The sequence below is a fragment of the Hypomesus nipponensis genome, chromosome 1, assembly GCF_054491055.1.
Source record: "Hypomesus nipponensis isolate SF chromosome 1, ASM5449105v1, whole genome shotgun sequence".
In the NCBI taxonomy this organism is placed as follows: Eukaryota; Metazoa; Chordata; class Actinopteri; order Osmeriformes; family Osmeridae; genus Hypomesus; species Hypomesus nipponensis.
This window is the reverse complement of record NC_140361.1, coordinates 3,052,501-3,072,447: the sequence shown is the minus strand read 5'-3', so window position 1 is coordinate 3,072,447 and position 19,947 is coordinate 3,052,501. Positions and strand designations below refer to the sequence as shown.

At 48.1% G+C, this 19,947-nt stretch overlaps 1 protein-coding gene across 4 annotated transcripts in view; it reads left to right on the top strand.

The window, feature by feature from the left end:
- The window catches only part of LOC146301856 (transcription factor COE3), a 91,030-nt gene that overhangs the window by 56,833 nt on the left and 14,250 nt on the right, over window positions 1–19,947 (top strand). For 3 of the 4 annotated variants that reach the window (XM_084700264.1, XM_084700149.1, XM_084700076.1), the window contains exons 7-11: window positions 163–244; window positions 600–717; window positions 2,961–3,094; window positions 3,929–4,055; window positions 15,131–15,219. In XM_084700264.1, the coding sequence (XP_084556390.1) occupies window positions 163–244; window positions 600–717; window positions 2,961–3,094; window positions 3,929–4,055; window positions 15,131–15,219 (550 nt within the window). The remainder of the gene's footprint in view (window positions 1–162; window positions 245–599; window positions 718–2,960; window positions 3,095–3,928; window positions 4,056–15,130; window positions 15,220–19,947) is intronic. The other variant, XM_084700204.1, reaches the window with a different exon arrangement.

Sequence of the window (19,947 nt, the reverse complement as noted above, 5' to 3'; positions counted from 1 at the left end):
TATCGGACAAAAACAATTTGAAATCGAAATGTAGGAGATCAGACATGAAAGCAAAGCATGTTTTGGATGTTAAATAATGTTCTCGGTTTTTGACAAAAACACGACTGACCTCTGATTGACCTCTGATTGAGCTGGCATGTTTATGTTCTTTGTGTGTTGCAGATTCTTCCTGAAGTTCTTTCTGAAGTGTAATCAGAACTGTTTGAAAAACGCAGGAAACCCCCGAGACATGAGGCGATTTCAGGTGAGTGCATGTCCACAAAACCTCATATTTACTCTTTTTCACAGCACGATACATGATCGATCGAACATCTACAGCTTCTCATGTGTGGACCTGACCACAATCGAATGCACCCGACCACAGCAAACAATTTAACATTTTTGTTCATCTAGCAGATGCTTTCATCCAAAGACTTCATCAAATACAGCACTTTTTACAAGCCATGCCACCGATTGCTTAATGTACACTCACAGAACTGCAGCTAAACCAACCTAAACCCTCAAGGAAGACAAAGAAAAACTCCCAAGAAAACTCTTGTGGGAAAAAAAAAAAAGAAAGAAAACGTTGTCCTAACACTTTTTTTCCCTGTGCCCTTCAGGTGGTCGTCTCCACCACGGTCAACGTGGACGGCCATGTCCTCTCCGTGTCCGATAACATGTTTGTCCACAACAACTCCAAACACGGCCGGAGGGCCAGACGACTGGACCCCTCTGAAGGTAAGCCCGCCCCCGGCAACACTTCACATCAGCGTCACAGGGAACAACGTTGTGTTTACACGTTACATTAATGTCACGTCAACTACCATGTAGCTACGTAGGAATTCCTATAGTAATAACATTGTAGTTTGTAAGGAACTGCTATGTAATGTTGTGTACGTGTTAACAAGCAAAATCTGAAACCGAACCACTTTCCTTTACCTAAAAGATTAATGCACCCACATACTGTGGGGCTCCATAGCTATATACTGGACTTAATGGAACCTTCTAAAGCACGCTAAGGACTGATGACATTTTCATTGAAGTGGGAACTTTTTATTAGCGTCGCCCTTTAAAAAAAAAAACACCCTACATCCTTCTATAAAAACCACCACAGACTTTCCAGTCATGACGTGAGATGGAGCCCTATCCTATAAACACTCTTGTTATGGAATAAAGGAGTATTAGAATCCCTTCAGTACGGTCAGCCTCACTAGCTACTGTAGCTAGAGCAGGATCGCAACGGCGCTAGCCCTGTCGTCGTGTTGCACCAACAAACGTAACTTTTGAGTTCCTGAGTTGAAAAAGTCTGGAGTGTCATGCTAGCGCAGGCACTTAGCATTCAGACACAGAGAGACAGACAGGCAGACAGACAGACAGACAGACAGACAGACAGAGAGACAGACAGAGAGACAGGCATGTAAAGAGAAAGAGAGACATAGAAAGAGACAGAGGCAGAGAAAGAGAGAGAGACATGTATAAAGAGAGAGAGACATATGGTATAGAGAGAGAGAGGGCTCCCTGGCCTCCTGACTGCAGCGACAGCACAGCAGCGTCGTGTGAGCAGAGTCAGGTCTCTGTTGTGTTCCTCCAGCAGCTATCACTGCAGCCAGGGCCCATGGTGGGGCCGAGCTCTCTTTCATCCCAGACAGATTGGGATGTTTTCAGGAGCGATAAAACACGACATCTGCTCCTGTCTTTGTTCCACTCGAACCCCCACCCCCCTCCCCGTACGCACACACACCCCTCACACACACACACACAGTTCTCACACACCCTCGGCAGAAATGTACAAAGTTTCCACAGGCTGCTTCGCACCGTTGTTTGATTAATTTGTCTCGATTGGAGTGGCCTCATTCGTTCTCCAGTGTGTTTACTGTTGTGACAAAGGGAAATTAATAACGATGACAGCTGAGTTCCAGGGACAAACCTATTCTCAGACACCCTCAACAACTGTTAAACGGTGGGAAGAGGCTTTTGAAGATTAAACCACTCGTCGCATCTTCTAACTTTGAATACCTAACCGCCAACTTCCAATACTTAACAACTACCTTGGAATACTTCGCTAACTTTGATTACCTCACTGCCAACTTCCAATACCCATGAGAAAATTGTTCTGCGACTCCCATTTAAGAAGGTCGACCCTGTTGTCAGCCAACTGGCAGAGCAAGTCTGTGTCGTTAACACGTTGGCTTTTACATTAAAAAAAAAAGAGTTGCAGTCATCACATTAACATTAGCAAAGTGACATCACTACATCAGATCAGTCCAGGCTTGCCATCATAATAGTGCCATTATGTCTGCATGATTTAGCTCTTAATCTTGAATTGTGGTTGCAGTACCAGTATGAGCGTGGGTGAATCTCACTTCTCTGTTTGGTTGTCATCTAATCAGTCGGTATTTTCCACTGTTAAGTTAGAGTGCCTCTCAGGCAGGACTGATGGAGACAGGTCCGTTCAGCCGTCTCCATCTCCCCTCCACAGTCTGGTCAGCGTGGAGACAGATGAAGGCCTCCATATTGATCTGATCCTCTGACATGAAAACAAGTTTTGTTTTTTTGAATTCTTTAGCAGTTACTAATTGACTATCTTGTGAGACTGGACAATAACAGTTGATGGTGGGCGATAAGGATGTAAACAGGTAGTTGTCACGCATCAAACAAACCTTGTTGGTTAAAATCACCCGGTCCTTTACTCACATGGCCTAACGGTCTCTAAGACCTTAATAATAATAAAAAAGATATAATAATGCATTATTTATTTTAGGGCACCTTTCATTGTCTTGGCAATCTGAGGGTGTTGAGTCTGTAGTCTCCCAGTCCCAGGGTTGTGTCTGTAGTCTCCCAGTTCCTGACGAGTCACATTTGATTCAGTCAGCAGTCGCTTACATCTAAAACGACACACTATTACAGCAGCAGGTCTAGGATCAGCGCGTGGTTCCTGATGCGTCGCCGTCATGCCTGTCGTGTTGTCTGTGTTCTCGAAGCAGCCACCCCCTGCATCAAGGCCATCAGCCCCAGCGAGGGCTGGACCACAGGCGGAGCCACCGTCATCATCATCGGGGACAACTTCTTCGACGGGCTGCAGGTGGTGTTTGGCACGATGCTGGTCTGGAGCGAGGTGAGAGGTCCCCTCTCTCTCTGTCTCTCTCTCTCTGTCTCTCTCTCTGTCTCTCTCTCTCTGTCTCTCTTCTCTCCCTCTTTGTACAGATGTGTAGATTTGTGGCTCTCCTCTGTGGAGGCTTGCAGGATCTCACAGCTCGACAAGGTGCATAAGGCACGCCATGAAATATTGAGCGCGTCCTGAGTGCAGCACCTGCTCAGGAGCCTCCAGAAGCCGTGTGAAGCCCCTACCCGGCCCGCTCAGACACAGTCAGGCACTGCCAGACACAGCCAGACACAGCCAGACACAGCCAGACACAGCCAGACACAGCCAGACACACAGAGACACAGCCAGACACACAGAGACACAGCCAGACACAGCTAGACACAGCCAGACACAGCCAGACACACAGAGACACAGCCAGACACAGCTAGACACAGCCAGACACAGCCAGACACACAGGCCTCATAGAGACACAGCCAGACACACAGGCCTCACAGAGACACAGCCATCAGGTTGGGGTTTGTCGGTTGCTGTGCTGCTCCTCCTCTGCTCTCACTGCTTCACTAGGCGTGAGGCGTCCCAGATCTGAGTGTTCTGATTCTTAATTGGGATATAGGACTTTGGTAGATTGAACGGAGGAGACCTGGGGGAGCGTTGAGTCGTAAAAAAAGAAGTGGTCTAGTGAGGAAAAACACTACGGGCTGGTTAAGAACCATGAACATGATTGATACAGGTGGTTCATTCAGCTCTTCGTCAACATGCTTTGACTGAACTTTGACCTGACGTTGACCTCTGTGTGTGTGTCTGTGTGTCTATGTGTGTGTGTGTCTGTGTGTGTGTGTGTTCCAGCTCATCACCCCCCACGCCATCCGGGTACAGACCCCCCCTCGACACATCCCTGGGGTTGTAGAGGTCACGCTGTCCTACAAGTCCAAGCAGTTCTGCAAAGGAGCTCCCGGACGCTTCGTATACACAGGTAACACCATCATCTCTTATGGTCTGTTTTTACACCGGTAACACCATCATCTCTTATGGTCTGTTTTTACACCGGTAACACCATCATCTCTTATGGTCTGTTTTTATACCGGTAACATCTCTCATAATGTCTCATTACACTGTTAACACCATGATCTCAAATTACACTGCCGACATCTATTTCTAATCTCATATTACACTGGTAACATAGATAATCTCGTATTACACTGCTGACATCGTAATCTCTTGTTACACTCGAGAAATCACTCTTAATCACTTATTTTCAAAGAACCGTGACCTAACACAACATGCACTGATGTGAACAAACATTGACTAATTTACGACTTTATAAATAAATACAAAAAGTGACTGGTTCTGAAAGAATCAACGCTTTTTCAGGGCCAACACAGAGCGAGCCAGTTTCCATTGAGCTGTGCACTCTGTCCTTTCACTGTAGTAAACACACTCCCCCGGGAGGGAGGGGGGGGGGTGGGGGGGCGGGCACTGTCCCCCTCCCACCAGGACACTCTCCTTCAGGTTGTCCCTCGTCCATTGTCTGGTGTCCAGGCGTCCGCGCCGCCGTCAGAATGGAGTATCGCTCACTCCGATCAGTGCTTTTACCATTCCCGATTATTCCATTGGAATATCCAGATGCCATTCAAAGTAGCAGAAAGGTCAGATGGAAGACTGTTTAGTGTGATAAGTAAATGTCACAGCGTTGTGTATGAAAGAGGCGAGGGGGGGGGGGGGTGGTGTTCAGGCTTTCTGTTAAACAGCCGTTTATCACTCCTGCCTCTTCCTCCTCTTCTTCTTCTCTGTCTTTGTTCAAAGCGCCGCTCTATTCCAATGCAAGTTTAGGCAAAGAGCAAGGAGGAGACAACCTCACAATGGTCCCGCCCGGCCTAGCCTACCTCGGACGGTTCCTTTTGCAATGCTAATATCTGATTCCAGCCTCTGATATGACTGACAACTGCTTGGTGGGTTGCTTGTATGGCAGCGTGTCGTGAATAGAGGCCTGTTCTTTATCAGTTCTGGAACGTTCCATTAGACCACAGGGTGTGTTGTCCCGAGCAGAGAGAATCCCTGAAAAGAGCGGCCGATACTGAAGGCCCTTGTGTTAACTTTAGGTCATCCTGACCCATCAGTCATTGTGACCCACCGTCGTATTGCGACAACTTTACCGCATACAAAAACAAAGTGAAGCATTTTCTTTTAACCGTTGGGCTGTCTCAGACCCCCGCACATTGCGAAGGTTAAAATATTTTTTTTTAAATTTGTTTTGTATTGGGTAAAATTGGGTAAACACAACGATGGTTCGTTATGAACCTTTGGGTCATGTGACCCAATGGCAGCACAAGGGTTAAAGGCCCTTGCACACTCAGTGCTACATTTTCCTATGCGTTTTTTTTCTCGCAATCGTCAGCCTCAACATTTGGTGGCTCAAAATGCTGGCTATGGATGCGAAAAACGCAGAAAATCAAACCCGATCCGAACTTTCTTTGACGGACGAATGTTTCGGAGGCAGCGTGTAAGCGTAATTGATTTCGGACACGAATTTCGGACTCAGTGTGCAATGTCCTTTAGCGTGGTCATTTCATTCCAAGTCAATTCAGTGTTTCAATGCTTTCGGTGCTAAGAAGTCAAATTCGCTGTGTTGCTGTCAGTCGTCATGTGTGAGTAATTAAACCTCAACACGTCTTGATTGGTGTGGAGAAAAAAAAGAATAGGCCAAACTATTTCTCTAATGGTTCCTCTACTGAAAACATTAACAGGTGGCAGCATCATAATATTGTACAATTTCGTGTTTGTCTCGTAAGACTGCAGCTTTTCCTGCCAGAACTTAGACCATATTGTGCACACAACAACAGTTAATCTGATTACACATACATATTTTAATGTATGTGTACGTCAGTGTGTATTTCAGAGTCCTATTTATTGTGCCAGGAGTGTTATATTCATGAACCCAAAATGAGGCAAGGCTTTTAAATACTAGATAGGCAAGCTGTGTATAATTGAACAGGAAAGAGAATGAATCCAGTCTCTCACAGTGATGTCATTTCCTCCAGGGAGATGTGAGAGGCCAGGGAGAGCTGGGAGTTTTGAGTGTTCCAAACCAAAGCTCACCTCTCTTTTGTCAGATAGTGTTGGGTTTCAAAGTAGGGAAGGCTGTGCTTACAGTCTCATAACAAAACGAAGATTACAGAACATTTCGACGTTAAAGATATATTTTTTCTCCGTTGACCTTAAAGTGGTTATGGAATGAGAGGGAAATGTATTACATTGTAGATTAGCACCGAGGGATTGTGAAGACAATATCCCGCTAGAGACGGTGTAGGTATCTCTCTCTTTATCTCCCTCCCACCCTCTCCTTTTCCCTCCCTCTCTCTTTCTCTCTCTGTCCCTTCTCTCTCCTCCTCTCCCTCCCTCGCCCCCCCCCCCCTCCCTCCTCTCTCTCTTCTCTGAAGCCATAAGCAGCTTCAGCGTGCATGGCAGCACCATGAGAAGCTTGGCCTGCCCAGCTCCTCAGGGTGAACCGCTGCTGCCACCGCCTCTCTGCCGGCAGGACAGGACCCCAGGATGCGCTGTCCTTTAGTGGGAAGGATCAAGGTCAGGGTCAGGGTGGGTCAAACATTAAACACTTGAGTGAGTGTCCACATGGACTCCCGGCGTGTTTAAAGGTCCCTTTATCTCCAGCCCGCCTGCTTCAACTGCAGGAGTCCGTTGTGACCAGAGACTGAACGTTGCACGAAACTCTGACAGTCACGGCAACATTAAATCCAATCTCAGAGACGTTCCTATAAAACTGGCATGAATACAAAGTGGAGAAAAGTTTTCAGACAAGATCCCTGTACGCCCTCTTTTGAGGCTCCTTAGTCCTTTCTCTCTCCCTATCTCTCACCCCTCCATTCATCCCTTCCTCCCCATCTCTTCTTCCCCCCCCGCCATATCCTTCTGTACCTCTCTCTCCCTCTCTCCCCCTTTTTTCCACTCCCTCCATCTTTCTCTTTCCCTATTCATTCTCTCTCTCTCTCTCTTGACTCTCTCTCACTCTCTCTCTCTCGACTCCCTCTCCTTGCACTGCTCCCAACTTCACACTGCTCTCCCTGGCACTCCCCCTCTCCATTTCCTCCACCCTCTCCTTGCCCTCCTGCCTCCATTTCCTCCCCCTCTCCCCCAGACTTCCAGTCTCTCTCTCTGGGGCGATGTGCCCCCAGGTGCAGCTGGGGGAGGGGCGGGGGTGAAATTAATGAGAGGAGCCTGGAGGTATTGACTTTCCTGGGAAAACACAGCTCTCTAAAAATCAGTGGCCAAGTACTGCAATAACTCAGCGCCTATCGATTCCCCTTCCCCACAGGCCACATTGATCTATGCATTACAAGCACCGAGTCTGGCTGTAGGGATTCAGTACCACCCTGCCTGCCTTCACACTGCTTGCCTAAACGCCACAACCACGATCCTGCTACTCTGCTCTTACTGTACTGCCTCTGCTACTACTAATAATAGTACTACTAATACTTCTACTACTACAGTACTACTAATACTGTTCTTAGTTCTACTACTACCTCTGCGACTAACACTGCTGCTAATACCACAACTAGCCTACTACCAGTACTACTACTCAACACAGTGCTGCTGTTTCTATTATTGATTGAACAGATCGTGCAATTGCCAAACGGTCTTTTACATCAGTACAAGACAAAGAAAGATAAATATGAATGAAGTCAATGCCAGTTCTAGCCTCGGTGTAAAGCACTCTTGTATCCTACGTATCCGAATGAGCAGGCTGCCACAACCTTCTAGAACCTGAACATGTCACAAAGGGGCGTTGTGTGGGAGGAGGAGGGGTGGGCTGTTATTCCTCAAGACTGCGAGGGGGAACCGACCTCAGGTGGTGTTCGTGGCAAGCCTCAACACGCCTCCACCCCCCCCCCCCCAGCCCCAAACACGTGGAGGAAGGGGGAGGGAAGGTGTGGTACTATTGTGCGGTGAAGCGTGTGGTTCAGAGAGACCAGCAGGGCAGAGAAAGCGGTCATGTGTCTGACGGCTGGTCCTGACACTCACACAGAACCCTGTGTGGCTGGACGGCGGTCAGGTGGTCGCTGGTGCCTGGCGTCTGGGTTTGGGCCGGAGCTGGCGTGACGTGGTTGGTGTGTGGGGTGCAGGCCCTGACGCCCCCCTCGCTGGGTCTCCTTTAGGGGCCAGTAAACCTGGAGAGGGATCGCAGCTTGGGCAGTGTGTGTTTCCTCTGGGGCCGCATTGGCTGGCTGGGCCCCTGGTCCTATCAGCGCTGGAGGAAAACACTGGCCCACTTTGTACCTTCAGTCCCTCTCTTCCCCTCTCTTTCTCTCTCTTCTTTCCTCTAACACTTTCCCTCTTTATCACTCTTTTTCACTATCTCCCCCCCTCTCTCTCTCTCTCCCTCCCTCTCCCCATCTATTTCCCTCTGTTTCTTTCTTTCCCTGACACTCTCTCTCACACACACACACACACACAGATGGAAAACATCAGCAGAATGTCCCATGTGCTAAAGGCCTCGTGAAAATGTAACAAAGGACTGAAGTAAAACCTCTGATTTGTAATAGAGTTGAATTCGAACCTCTGTTAAAAAATATATATATAATATATTGTAAATGTGATGGAGAGTTCTCTCTTTCTTACTTTTTCTCTCTTTAATTTTGTGACTGAACTGCTTTACGCTAAGTAATTGAGTTCTGCATTTTTTTATTGGTTAATTACTGTCACCGTTACATATGGAAGCAATCATCCCCGAACATGGGAAGCATAAGATGCACGTAGAACACAACCAAGCATTTATACTTTTATTCAATATATTTTTTTATTTAATTCAATATATACAATATTTTATTCCAGTTATTTTATCAGTGAGTTCACTCCCTGCGATTCGCTGCCACAAACGACAGAGCCAGCATTTTGTTCCCCGTAGAAACACAGGGAAACATCACATAGGCAGTTGTCCTGTGTAACCGGAGAGTGATGTTGAGGTGACAGACTCACACCCACTTCCTTCTGTTGTCTTTCCTGTGAGACCCGCCATCTACGCAGCCCCTGTGATTACGGTGTGCATCACCCAATAGATATGTTAATCAGCTGGAGGGAATAATTACCTCCTCGGAGCCTTGATTAGACCTGAGTGACAAGGCCAGGAAGTGTGCCTCAAAGAAATCGGCCCCCCACCTGAATAGTTATTATTTTTGAGTCGCGGTCTAAAATGCCCCCACTGAAACGCTAATTATCTGACATTAGTTCCACAAGTCCCCCTTCTCAATAACAGCAAGTGGATCTTATTTGTCTTTGATATATGAAACACAGCTCCGGTCTGTTGGGGATTGCGGGAACTCCCACGACAGTGAGACTGTTCTGTCTATTAAAAGCGGATTTGCTCTCTGCAGATCAAAGGTATGGAACAGTACAAGTGCTGTCTCATTACTGCAGCATAGCTCTGTGTGAGCCACAAGTGACTGGGGCCTGACACCCCAGTGATTAAGACATGAGCCTTCCACTGACAGCAACGTTTGATTCACAAGACAATGTTGAAATGTATTCTTGCTGACTTACATCCCAAAGCTGTTTCCTCACAATGATAACTTGTGTTCAATTGTTTCTACTCTCAGTCAGATGCCTGTTCTCATTCTCTCACTCTCTCACCCTCATCCTCTCACCCTCATCCTCTCACCCTCATCCTCTCACCCTCATCCTCTCACTCTTATCCTCTAACCCTCATCCTCTAACCCTCATCCTCTAACCCTCATCCTCTAACCCTCATCCTCTCACTCTCATCCTCTCACCCTCATTCTTATCTTTGTTCTCTCAATCTCATTCTGTCATTCTCATCCTCTCCTCATCCTCTCACCCTCATCCTCTAACCCTCATCCTCTCACCCTCATCCTCTCACCCTCATCCTCTCACCCTCATCCTCTCACCCTCATCCTCTCACCCTCATGCCCTCCCATGATGGGAGCGAGACACAGGTCAAGCGGAGCAGCTTAGTTGAGCTAACTGTTGCCATAATGAAGCCTGAAGTATTTAAGTCTTAATTCAAAGTGTGTGTTTTGAGGAAGCACGGCCCTCTTCCCAGAGACCAGGACGCCCCGGCTGGGCTCTGCCTGCCTGTCAGTCACAGTTTAAAGTTCATGAAATTTCTATGAGCATCGATCGCAAGGGGGGGGGGGGAGAGAGAGAGGCTGTAATGATTGATCAAGCCTCATGCTTTGAATTTCTCTTTTCTATGCCCTCACGGGGTATGAGTACGTGTGTGGTGTGCATGTGTTAGGTGTGTGCTGTGTGCGTGTGTTAAGGTATATATGTAGACATACTGAACCAGGCAGCAGACTCTGCATTGCTCGTGTTTGTACGCGCGTCAACATATTTTCAAGCGTGCGCTAGTTGGTTAGGTTCATTGATAGGGTGAAAACCTAGTCAGCATGTTCCCTGTTCCTTCACGAGTGTTGTAATACCTTCTTACCTGAAGTGAAGTGAAGGGCGGATAGCGAGGCGCGATCGATAGCGCCGTGCGAGTGTGCAACAGGGGGGTTTAGACGCTTGTCAACAGGTCGCAGCCTACAGCCCCCAGAAGGCAACATTCACAGCGCCACTTGACAGAACCAAAGCAGAAAATAGCAAAACAAATCAGCCCATCCACTTAAGGCTCAGCGCCGGTGTGCGTCTGTCAATTCCCCCCCCCCCCCCCCCCAGGAGGGAGGGCAGAATTATCTGCGACACATATCCACGGGCAATGGGGCCAAACACTGCCAATGACCTGCATCAATCATAACATGAATACAGACAGAAAATTGTGGCGCATGTTGCTCTGGGATCCAAACGCCCTGGAATCCTCCTCATCCCCCCTCATTCCGGAACACTTCCATTCCGGAACACAGCCTGTCTAGGGAAAGGACGTATTTTATATGGAATATGGACTCCATCCGAAATGATAAGTGTAATACAGGAAAGGCCACGAAGAGTCTTGTGAGTGAGCCAGGGAGCGGGCGAGTGGAGATTTGTGGTTTAGAGACAGCTGGCTCATCAGGGGACATGACCGTGCCTTCAACAAGGCCATCACTGAAGTGAAGAGAAAAGAAAAACATTAAGGTGAGAAGGGATTCCTGAAGTGCATATTCTCCCCCTGGGTTCAGGCCTGGTAAATAGGAACAGGATCAGCAAAGGAGAAAAACAGATCGGGGTTTAAGAGATTGGAGGCGGTCGGCATAGAAAAATATGAAAAAGGAAAATGGAGTAAATAGATGTAAACACCGACGGAGGAGGGGGATGTAAACAAATGAAAGATAATGTATACAGACCCATCTGAAGCTGTGAACGCTGGAAGACTTTGGCAGGGGAAGTTTGGACTGCCCGTGAGACTGGTGGTTGAAGGAACCAGGCTGTGTTCCAGAGCGTGCAGAGGCGAATCGGATGGCTGAGCGGTGAGGGAGTCGGGCTAGTAATCAGAAGGTTGCCGGATCGATTCCCCGCCGTGCAAAAATGACATTGTGCCCTACTTGCCTCGGGCGGGAGGGAATGTCCTTGTACTTACTGTAAGTCGCTCTGGATAAGAGCTTCTGCTAAATGTAAATGTCCACCCTCTCTCTACGTAGCTAGCCTTCCCCTCTCACAATGCTGAGGGCAGGGTTCGAGAGTTCAGAGAAAACAGACATAAAAATAGTAAACAATGTGAATGAATTCCGAGCTAGATTCATCAAATGTAGTATGTCATGTAACTCGTTTTAAAGACTGTGGGGGCCGTTAGAGATAGACTTTTTGTTTAAGGGTTTGTTTAAGGGGAGTCCTGAAAACAGTCAACATGTGAGTTACGGGGTGCTTCTGAACAACACTCTCTCTTAACGGCGTCGGTGTTGAAGGAAGCTTTCCTCTAGGGACCTGGGCTTGCCCACTAGACCTGAACATGGCTGCCCCACCATGCGTAGCTTATGTGATTAGTACAGACCCATCTGAAATCCACCCAGTCAGCATTTTCTCAATGTTAGCATTAGCCTCATAGCTCGTTTCATATGCATCATCTTCATCATCTTATTTTGAAATACCCCTGGTTTGGATTTTGTGCGACAAGTCGTTTTTTTTTCTCGGAAAAAGATGATTTTCGGACTGGTTTCACAAAGCAAGGTTCTTGCAAAATTCCTTTACCATTTCCTGAATGTCTTGAGCCTTGCTTTATTGTACAGTAACAATCACAGTTGTACAGTATTGTAGAGTACCAATCACAGTTGTACAGTATTGTACAGTACCAATCACAGTTGTTATCCATTCTGTTTGACAGCGAAGGGAAAGGTTGTGAGGTAGCAAAGACTCTAAGCACTCTTGTGTAAACATGTTTTTATATCTGGCTAAATCTCAGATATGGGACATACCTGGGCCTGTATTGTTTGTGCTTCCATGGTGTTGTGCTGTTATTTTTACATTACATTTACATTACATTTTACATGATGTTATTATGGATGGGTACATCTCAGTGGCACCGCATGTGACTGCAGATCAAAACATTGCAGGTTAGAATACCCCCTCCCCCCCCGGACATGACTTTGGATACAATCATTTGCTAAATAAACACATTATTATTAATATTGGTAGGAGCCAGTGTGGTTGCTCATAAGGCAGAAGGTGACACTGGGTTTAATTGTGATGGAACTTTGGCCTTTCAGATGTTCAGATGTGTTGTTTTCTGTGCATCTCTTACTTGACTGCACCTCTCACTGTTTCGCTTTATCAGTAATTAATTGTCGGATGATAATCGCATTCTTTAGAGTGAGACGTTTGATCATTTTCTCAGAAAGAGAGAGAGAGACTGAGCGAGAGAGACTGAGAGGGAAATAGAGAGTAAGGAATAGATGATAGAATGAGTACGGAAGATAACCTACATCTCCTCTTCTAATTCTCAGTGTCTCTCTCTCTATGTCTCTCTCTCTCTCTCTCTCTGAGTCTCTCTCTCCCTCCCTCTCTCTCTTTTCTTACCTCCTCTCACCAGTGAACTGCATTATCTTTCGAAAGAAGAAAACGAAAATCCCCGTCAGACTCTGCAAAGACGCGAAAGATGGCTGGGGCCTCCGGAAAAAAAAATCAATACAAATTACGATAGAGAAAGTGGCACTGATGGCTGGAATTGCAGCATATGTTTACACTAAATCAGGCAATCTATCTTCATATGGGCGGTGTAATGCATAGAGGGTCAGGGTTCGCCTAGCGCGTCGGCGCTCTCCAATTACTCAAGCTCTTTGCAAGGAGGCAGCCATATCGATTGGCTGGGAGGGCGATGGGCCTTCAGGCAGCCAATGGGACGCTAGGGTCAAAGTGCAGGGGGATTTTAATAAGGGGAAGTAATGGGCTTAATTTCTGAGGGCTTGGTGGTGGTGGGAGAGACGTTTAGATTCCTCTCAGTCTTTATTTCTCTCTGTCTCCCTCTCTCTCTCTCCATCTCTCTCTCTCTCTCTCTCTCTCTCTCTCTCTCCTTCCCTCCCTCTCTCTCTCTCTCTCTCTCTCCCTCTCAAGAGGTTCATTAAAAGCCAAGTGTTATGAGATTGCTTTTGCTTCCTCCTTTATTCCTCTCTCTCTCTCTCCGTCAATCGTCGTGTGCATCTCAGCTTCTCTTTTATTTTCTTTCACACTCCCAGATGCCGCTTGTGACCACTCCTTCTTGGTAACTGAGATTCTTTTTTTTATTTTGTAAACGACGGAATTCCCGTAACGCCCAGTGCTAGCTCTACGATTATGATAATGCATGAGCAACATCTAAAAGTGATTTAGTTTTTGATTACTGCCTACTGTGCCAAGTCCCGCAAAATCCAAGCATCCAGGTAGTCAACGTTCCGAGAAACCTTGTTGTGTCGAACTACCGAGGGGAAGATCAGATCAACGTTAAAGTAATGAGTTTGGGTCTGGCTGTTCCTTCATGGTTTCTGCTCGGAGCGAGCGGCTCAGATCCAACATGGCAGCCCCCGTAGAGAGGGCACGTCTTGCTCGCCGTCACCCCTCAGCTAGCGTTGCCGACCAGCTGACAGGACCCTTCTCTCCCCTCCTCTCCTCGCCTGTGTTTGAAACGGGCTCCGACAAATTTGATTTAGCGGCTCGGCGGCGCCCAATCCCGGCGAAAGAAAACAAATATTGTTATAATGGTAATAACATCTATTTGCCGCTCGCGTCAAACGCCAGCGAGGCCTTTGAAAGAGACCCCTGCTCCGCCGTCGCTACCTTATTCTTATTCATGAAAGCGGCGGTTATGCATATTAGCGCAAACTAGCTATTCTACTCACCGTCATTTGGTGTGTCAATCATCCTTACAGAATACAAGAGGCGCCGGTGACAAAAGCGGAGTGGGCAAGAAGGCTGACAAATTGTCCCCAAAGTCAAATTTGACAGCCTTTTATGATTAATGGGCTTGATTAAGGAGAAATATCTCCCCTAGCTCGTTTCCGGGTGTTTCTCTCTCTCCGTATGGAGAGGTGAAGGAATTGAAATTGCGTTGTCTGCAGGAGGAGAATGGAATAAAAAAGAGAGAGAGAGAGAAAGAGAACCCAGAGTGAAGGGGGGTGCAATTGAATTAGTTAGGAATGTGCAAGTGAGAGGGATAGTGACGGGGACAGGTTGATAGTAAGGTCTCACACTTAATAAACAGCAGAGAGGAGAGAGGGAGAGATTGGCGGACACTTGGCTGACAGACCCAGGGCTGATAGCCCACAGAACACGTTAGTGTCGCCGTGTGCGGGAGCAAGGTGGCCCGGCAGGACAGATGCTAGACGGAGCGAAGCACACGCGACCTCACTGATGACTTCATAAGCCTGTCAAACACACCAGCGCATGAAACCCACGACGTAGGATATTCAGAGTTCAAGATGATACTGTGCTAATTGATGATATAGGCGGATATCGCATTGGATAAAACCCGTCTGCTAAAACTAATTAAATAAATCACAGCTGTTGCTGCTGTTAACGATGACACAGTTGCCTTTCGGTGTTCTATTCCTTTGTCACATTCGCCAGATTTTGCTGTTTGCGACGTGGGCCCGTTGGCTCCTGTGTGTTGACTGGTTTCCTCTTGTCTCCTCTCAGCGCTGAACGAGCCCACCATCGACTACGGCTTCCAGCGGCTGCAGAAGGTCATCCCCCGACACCCAGGAGATCCAGAGAGGCTACCCAAGGTCAGTGCAGACGCCTCCCTGGGTGATCCTACTGACCCCGGACACCCATCAAAAGTCAGTTGAACGCTTCAAACTTCAAAACGGTCACGGAGGGATTCCAGTCCTCTGTTCGTTGCCCCGCTGGACCCACCTACACTAAGTCATATAGACGGAGAGAAAGAGAGAGTTGAAGCCAAGTTCCCCGAGGCTTGAACTTGAGATGGTTCATAGCGTTGATTCGCGCTCCTCGGGTTAACGTTTGGCCTTTGGCCTCAGACCCTGGCGCTAAGTGTTATATTGTTTTTGGAAAAGAAAGGGTCAAGTTGGAAACGGTTGTTTATGGGTCACTGCCCTGGAGATTGAGACTGTGTGTGTGTGAATGTGTTTCGGTCCGGACGGAGTCGGGTTTGAGAGAGCTGGCGTGAAGCGTGTACGTGTTCACATGAGGCGCTGTGATGAGGGTGTCCACACACATGTGCGCCAATGCTTAAACAGACGCGAGCAAAACACTCAAAAGTCACACGTGAAAGATAAATGTAGACCCATTAACGCACACACACACACAGACACGCGCGCTCGGCAAAGCGCGGCCAAAAAGATCTAGCAGTCGGCAGGTACCCAGGCCTGCTGGTTAGCATGAAAAGATTATTTTCCCCTCTAAAAAGGTGTGATGCTAACTGAGTTAGATTCTTTCAGGCAGCCAACTGCTGTAGAGGGGGATAGGATCAGATGGGGGCTGACAGTCTAAAGCAGCTGCCAAATTGAAACCATTTATCAAAATCTGACATCTAAGATCCAGTCACCAAAAAAGCAGTTTATTTGTAAATTGATACTAATAGTGAGCATACATTGTCTGGCCCCTTTGATGCCCTGCAACACATAGATTGGAATGTCCCTTACCCGCCTTTTAAATATTTATTTATTCAAAAGAACACTCAATAAGAGTATAGATTTTTCTCTTTCTTCCCTCCAGCCACAAGCTTTTCAGACATTTCAGACAAGAAAGAAATCACCACAAAGTAATGTGTTAAAGCCTGCTGTTTGTAAAGAGGCACATTGCTCCCGACCAATGAGATCATGTCAGAAGGCAGTCACATGATCACTCAGGAGCAGTTAAGTCGACAGGTCACCACGTTTTTCGTTTTGCCTCTCTGTGCTAGACAGAGATGTGAACAAGGCAATACATCAGTCTGTGTCTTCTATTTACCTCTAGGCCTGGTGAACAGGATAGAGGTGTTACGGCTATCATCGTCGGCTTGCGCTTACATCACCCACACACTATGCGGCCAGAATCCGAAAGGCTCCAAAATAAAGTAAATCCATTTTAAACCGTCAATTACATATTATAGCAGCAATTAGTGGCCTTCCATCCAAAACAACTAACGAAGGGGAAAATAGCAATAGCAATTGAAAATGGAACCAGAGGGGTTGGAGACAGAGCCTTGTCCTCTCTGCGACAGCAGCCTCTGTCTTCCATCGGCCATGATGGAAAGGTCGCCATGGAGATGTTTGCGGCTCCAGAGGAGCAGGCGGGAGGTGGACCTCCTGCCTGGCAGAGGACAGACAGGAGGAGAGGTTGGGAGGAGGAGAGGTAGGCGGTCGGGTCACTCCCGACCCCTGAGGATATCCCTGGATCAGGTTCACCTTCTAACCTCATCTCTCCAAGCCTGCCTTGGCCCCAGCCAAGCGCTGCAGTCACCAGAGAGACGTCTGCAGAAGGTGGCCCAGGTCCAAGCCTCTCCACAGTCCTCCTGTCCAGCTGTACGTTGGAAATCATCCCCCCCCCCCCCACCTCGTGTTCCTCCAGAAAGATGTGGTCTTGGTTCACTTCTCTCTCGGCTCCTACACCTCCCCCCCCCCCCCCATGTTCAGATATCCAGAACCTCTCCCAAGCTGTCCATATCCAGATGTATCGAGAATATGGAAGAGCGTCACTGTCCAACTCTCTCCCCCCGCTCAGATATCTTGAACTTGTCCAGAACTTCGCCCATGTGTTCCCTATCCAGATGGGAACATTGAGATGCTTCAACCCCCTCCGCCTCCAAGGAAGCAGTTTGGTTTGGACTTCTTCTCCATCCCAGATCTTTGCGGTTAGACTCAGTCCCAGGTCACAGTGGGTTTAACAGCCTATGAATCCTGTTAAACAGACACCTGGATGGTGATTCTCTGCCTGAACTGAGGATTGGTTTTTCCACAGGAACGGGAGGCCTGTTATGACAACAAACTCGGGGGGAACAGAGATGAAATATCAAACTAAGATGGAGAATGGGTTGTGTTTGATGCCAAAGGAAGTGCTATAAAAAGATGATTTACAAACTATAAAACTGGGATGTTAAATGTCTTTGGCATCTGTATGTCCATCCTTAGTCACCTGAACCTGAAGGCCAGCTCTGGTTTAATGCAATCCTTGCAATAATTATAAAGGTTTAAAAACATCCTCAATTTAAACAATGTTTAATGTAATATTTAGTGAAATTGCATGTGGTAAATGTAATTTAAAATTGTATCCGAATCAAACTCAATTCTCTTCAATTAAATCCCAGATACTCCTAGCCTTCAACAACCAGGAACTTCATCCTCGACTTCAGCACAGAATCATTCGTAACCCATCCGTGCTGTACAGAGATCAGTTAGACACCAAAGTATCCCATGCTCTCTGTGTGTGTGTGTGTGTGTGTGTGTGAGAGAGTGTGTGTGTGTGCGTGTGTGCGCGCGCTGGGTTAGCTAGCTAGCTGCTGCAGGCAGGCAGGCAGGCAGGCAGGCAGGAGAGTGGAGGATCTGCAGGTGATTTATCATGGTTAAGGGGGCTGTCGGATGGCTTCTTCTACAGGGTCAGCTGGCCCTCTCTCTCCAGGCACCTCCTGAACCCTGGAGCCCTCCCCCATAATTGAGCCCCTACAAGAGGAGAGGAGAAAACAGACAAAAGAAGAAGAGGGGAGGAGGGGAGGGGAGGGGTCTGCAGACAGAGGAGGGCAAGTGCGGGTGTGGGGTGGTGAGGGGTGGAGGGGGGAGGGCTGGTGTTATAAAGGTTGGGGTGGGTTAGGTGCGGTGTGAAGGATGTGGAAAGGTTTTGCCCATGTTAAGAAAGGCTGCAGTGTTTGATTTAAAGGGTACAGAGCTATTCTATCAATTTAATCAATCTATTAAAATCGATTAAATCGATTAAAATCAATGTTGAAAATAGCCAGCGATTTATTCGTGTTTAACTTGAAGACCCTTTAAATCCAACTTACTAACATCTGAAACCTAGAAACTACACTGAGCCGCTTCCTGTGTGGATTCAGAATATAGATAACTACTTCCTGTGGGGAAGCGGAATGAAGATGACCTCTGACCTACAAGGAGGATTGTTTACATCTCAGCTGGTTGCTAAGCGGTTGCTCTGTGTGTGAGTTATTCCACAAGAAGTCACCGAAGTACCGTAAAGTGATGTAGGACGTGTGGTCTCTCTCAGTGCTTCTCCATCTCGTCTGCAAGTACTGCACCAGGGGGGGAAGCATGGCAGATCAAATGATTTTCCTCCCTGTTTATGATCATAAAAAAAGAGCTTGCATTCATCCTAAAGATACACTCTCTCTCCCTTTCTCTCTATTTGTCTCTGTCTCTCTCTAGCACACACACACATGCACACGCGTGCTAAGGCAGTTTTTCTCATTCGGAGGTAGACAGGGCTTAAAGCCATCAGTGAACGTGTTCCAGGACAGACTGGACTCCCATTCTCGTGTGGCTCCCAGAAGGAGCGGGGCGAGAGCGCAGGCCGCCCCTCCTCCCGACTAGCATCAGACCCACAGAGGAGTGACAGGCTTTCCTCTCCACATCCTGTTCTCCACCAGGCCCTCCCTCCCTCCGGAGGCAGGCTGGTCTGATCTGTTTAAGTGTGTGAAGTGTGTGCACTGTGTGTGTGGGTATGTGCACATGCGTGTGCCTGCTGTGTTTCCCTCCTTCCCTCCCCTCTCCCTCCTCCCCTCTCCCTCCTCCCCTCTCCCTCCTCCCCTCTCCCTCCTCCCCTCTCCCTCCTCCCCTCTCCCTCCTCCCTCTCCCTCCTCCCCTCTCCCTCCTCCCCTCTCCCTCCTCTCCCTCCTCTCCTCCCCTCCTCCTCCTCCCCTCTCCCTCCTCTCCTCTCCCTCCCTCCTCCTCCCCTCTCCCTCCCTCCTCCTCCCCTCTCCCCCTCTCCTCCCCTCCTCCTCCTCCCCTCTCCCTCCCCTCCTCCTCCCTCTCCCTCCCTCCCCCCTCCCTCCTCCCACTTGGAGGTGCAGGGTAGTGATAAGAGATTATGATGGTATCGAGGAGCAGTGCATTACTGTATTGATTAGGCCAGAGCTCTCAGTGGTGTTAAAGCACCAGCGCTCTGATTGCCGGCACTTCCTCTGACAGGAATCCAATGGCACTGTCTCACTGCGGTCCTGCTAGGGGAGAGAAGGGGGGTACTTGGGGGTGGGGTTGGGTGGGGTCTGGGGTGGGGCTTGTGTGTGTGTGTGTTTAGGGGTGGGGGGGGGGGAGGGTGAATGTGTGTGAGTAGCGCGCCTGTTCTGACTGCCTCTACACAAACACATTAAACACGCACACACACACACACACAGACAGACAGTCCACCAACAGCAGTGGCCACAGACAGGCCAGTTGGACTGGACGTCCCGTCGGTAAAGATGCTCCAGCGTGCGTCCCAGTAGAGGAGCTGGAGTCCAGCTCTGAGTGTTTCTCAGCACATGTTATTGTTTGATGATAACTAGTTCAAACCAGACCTAGTAC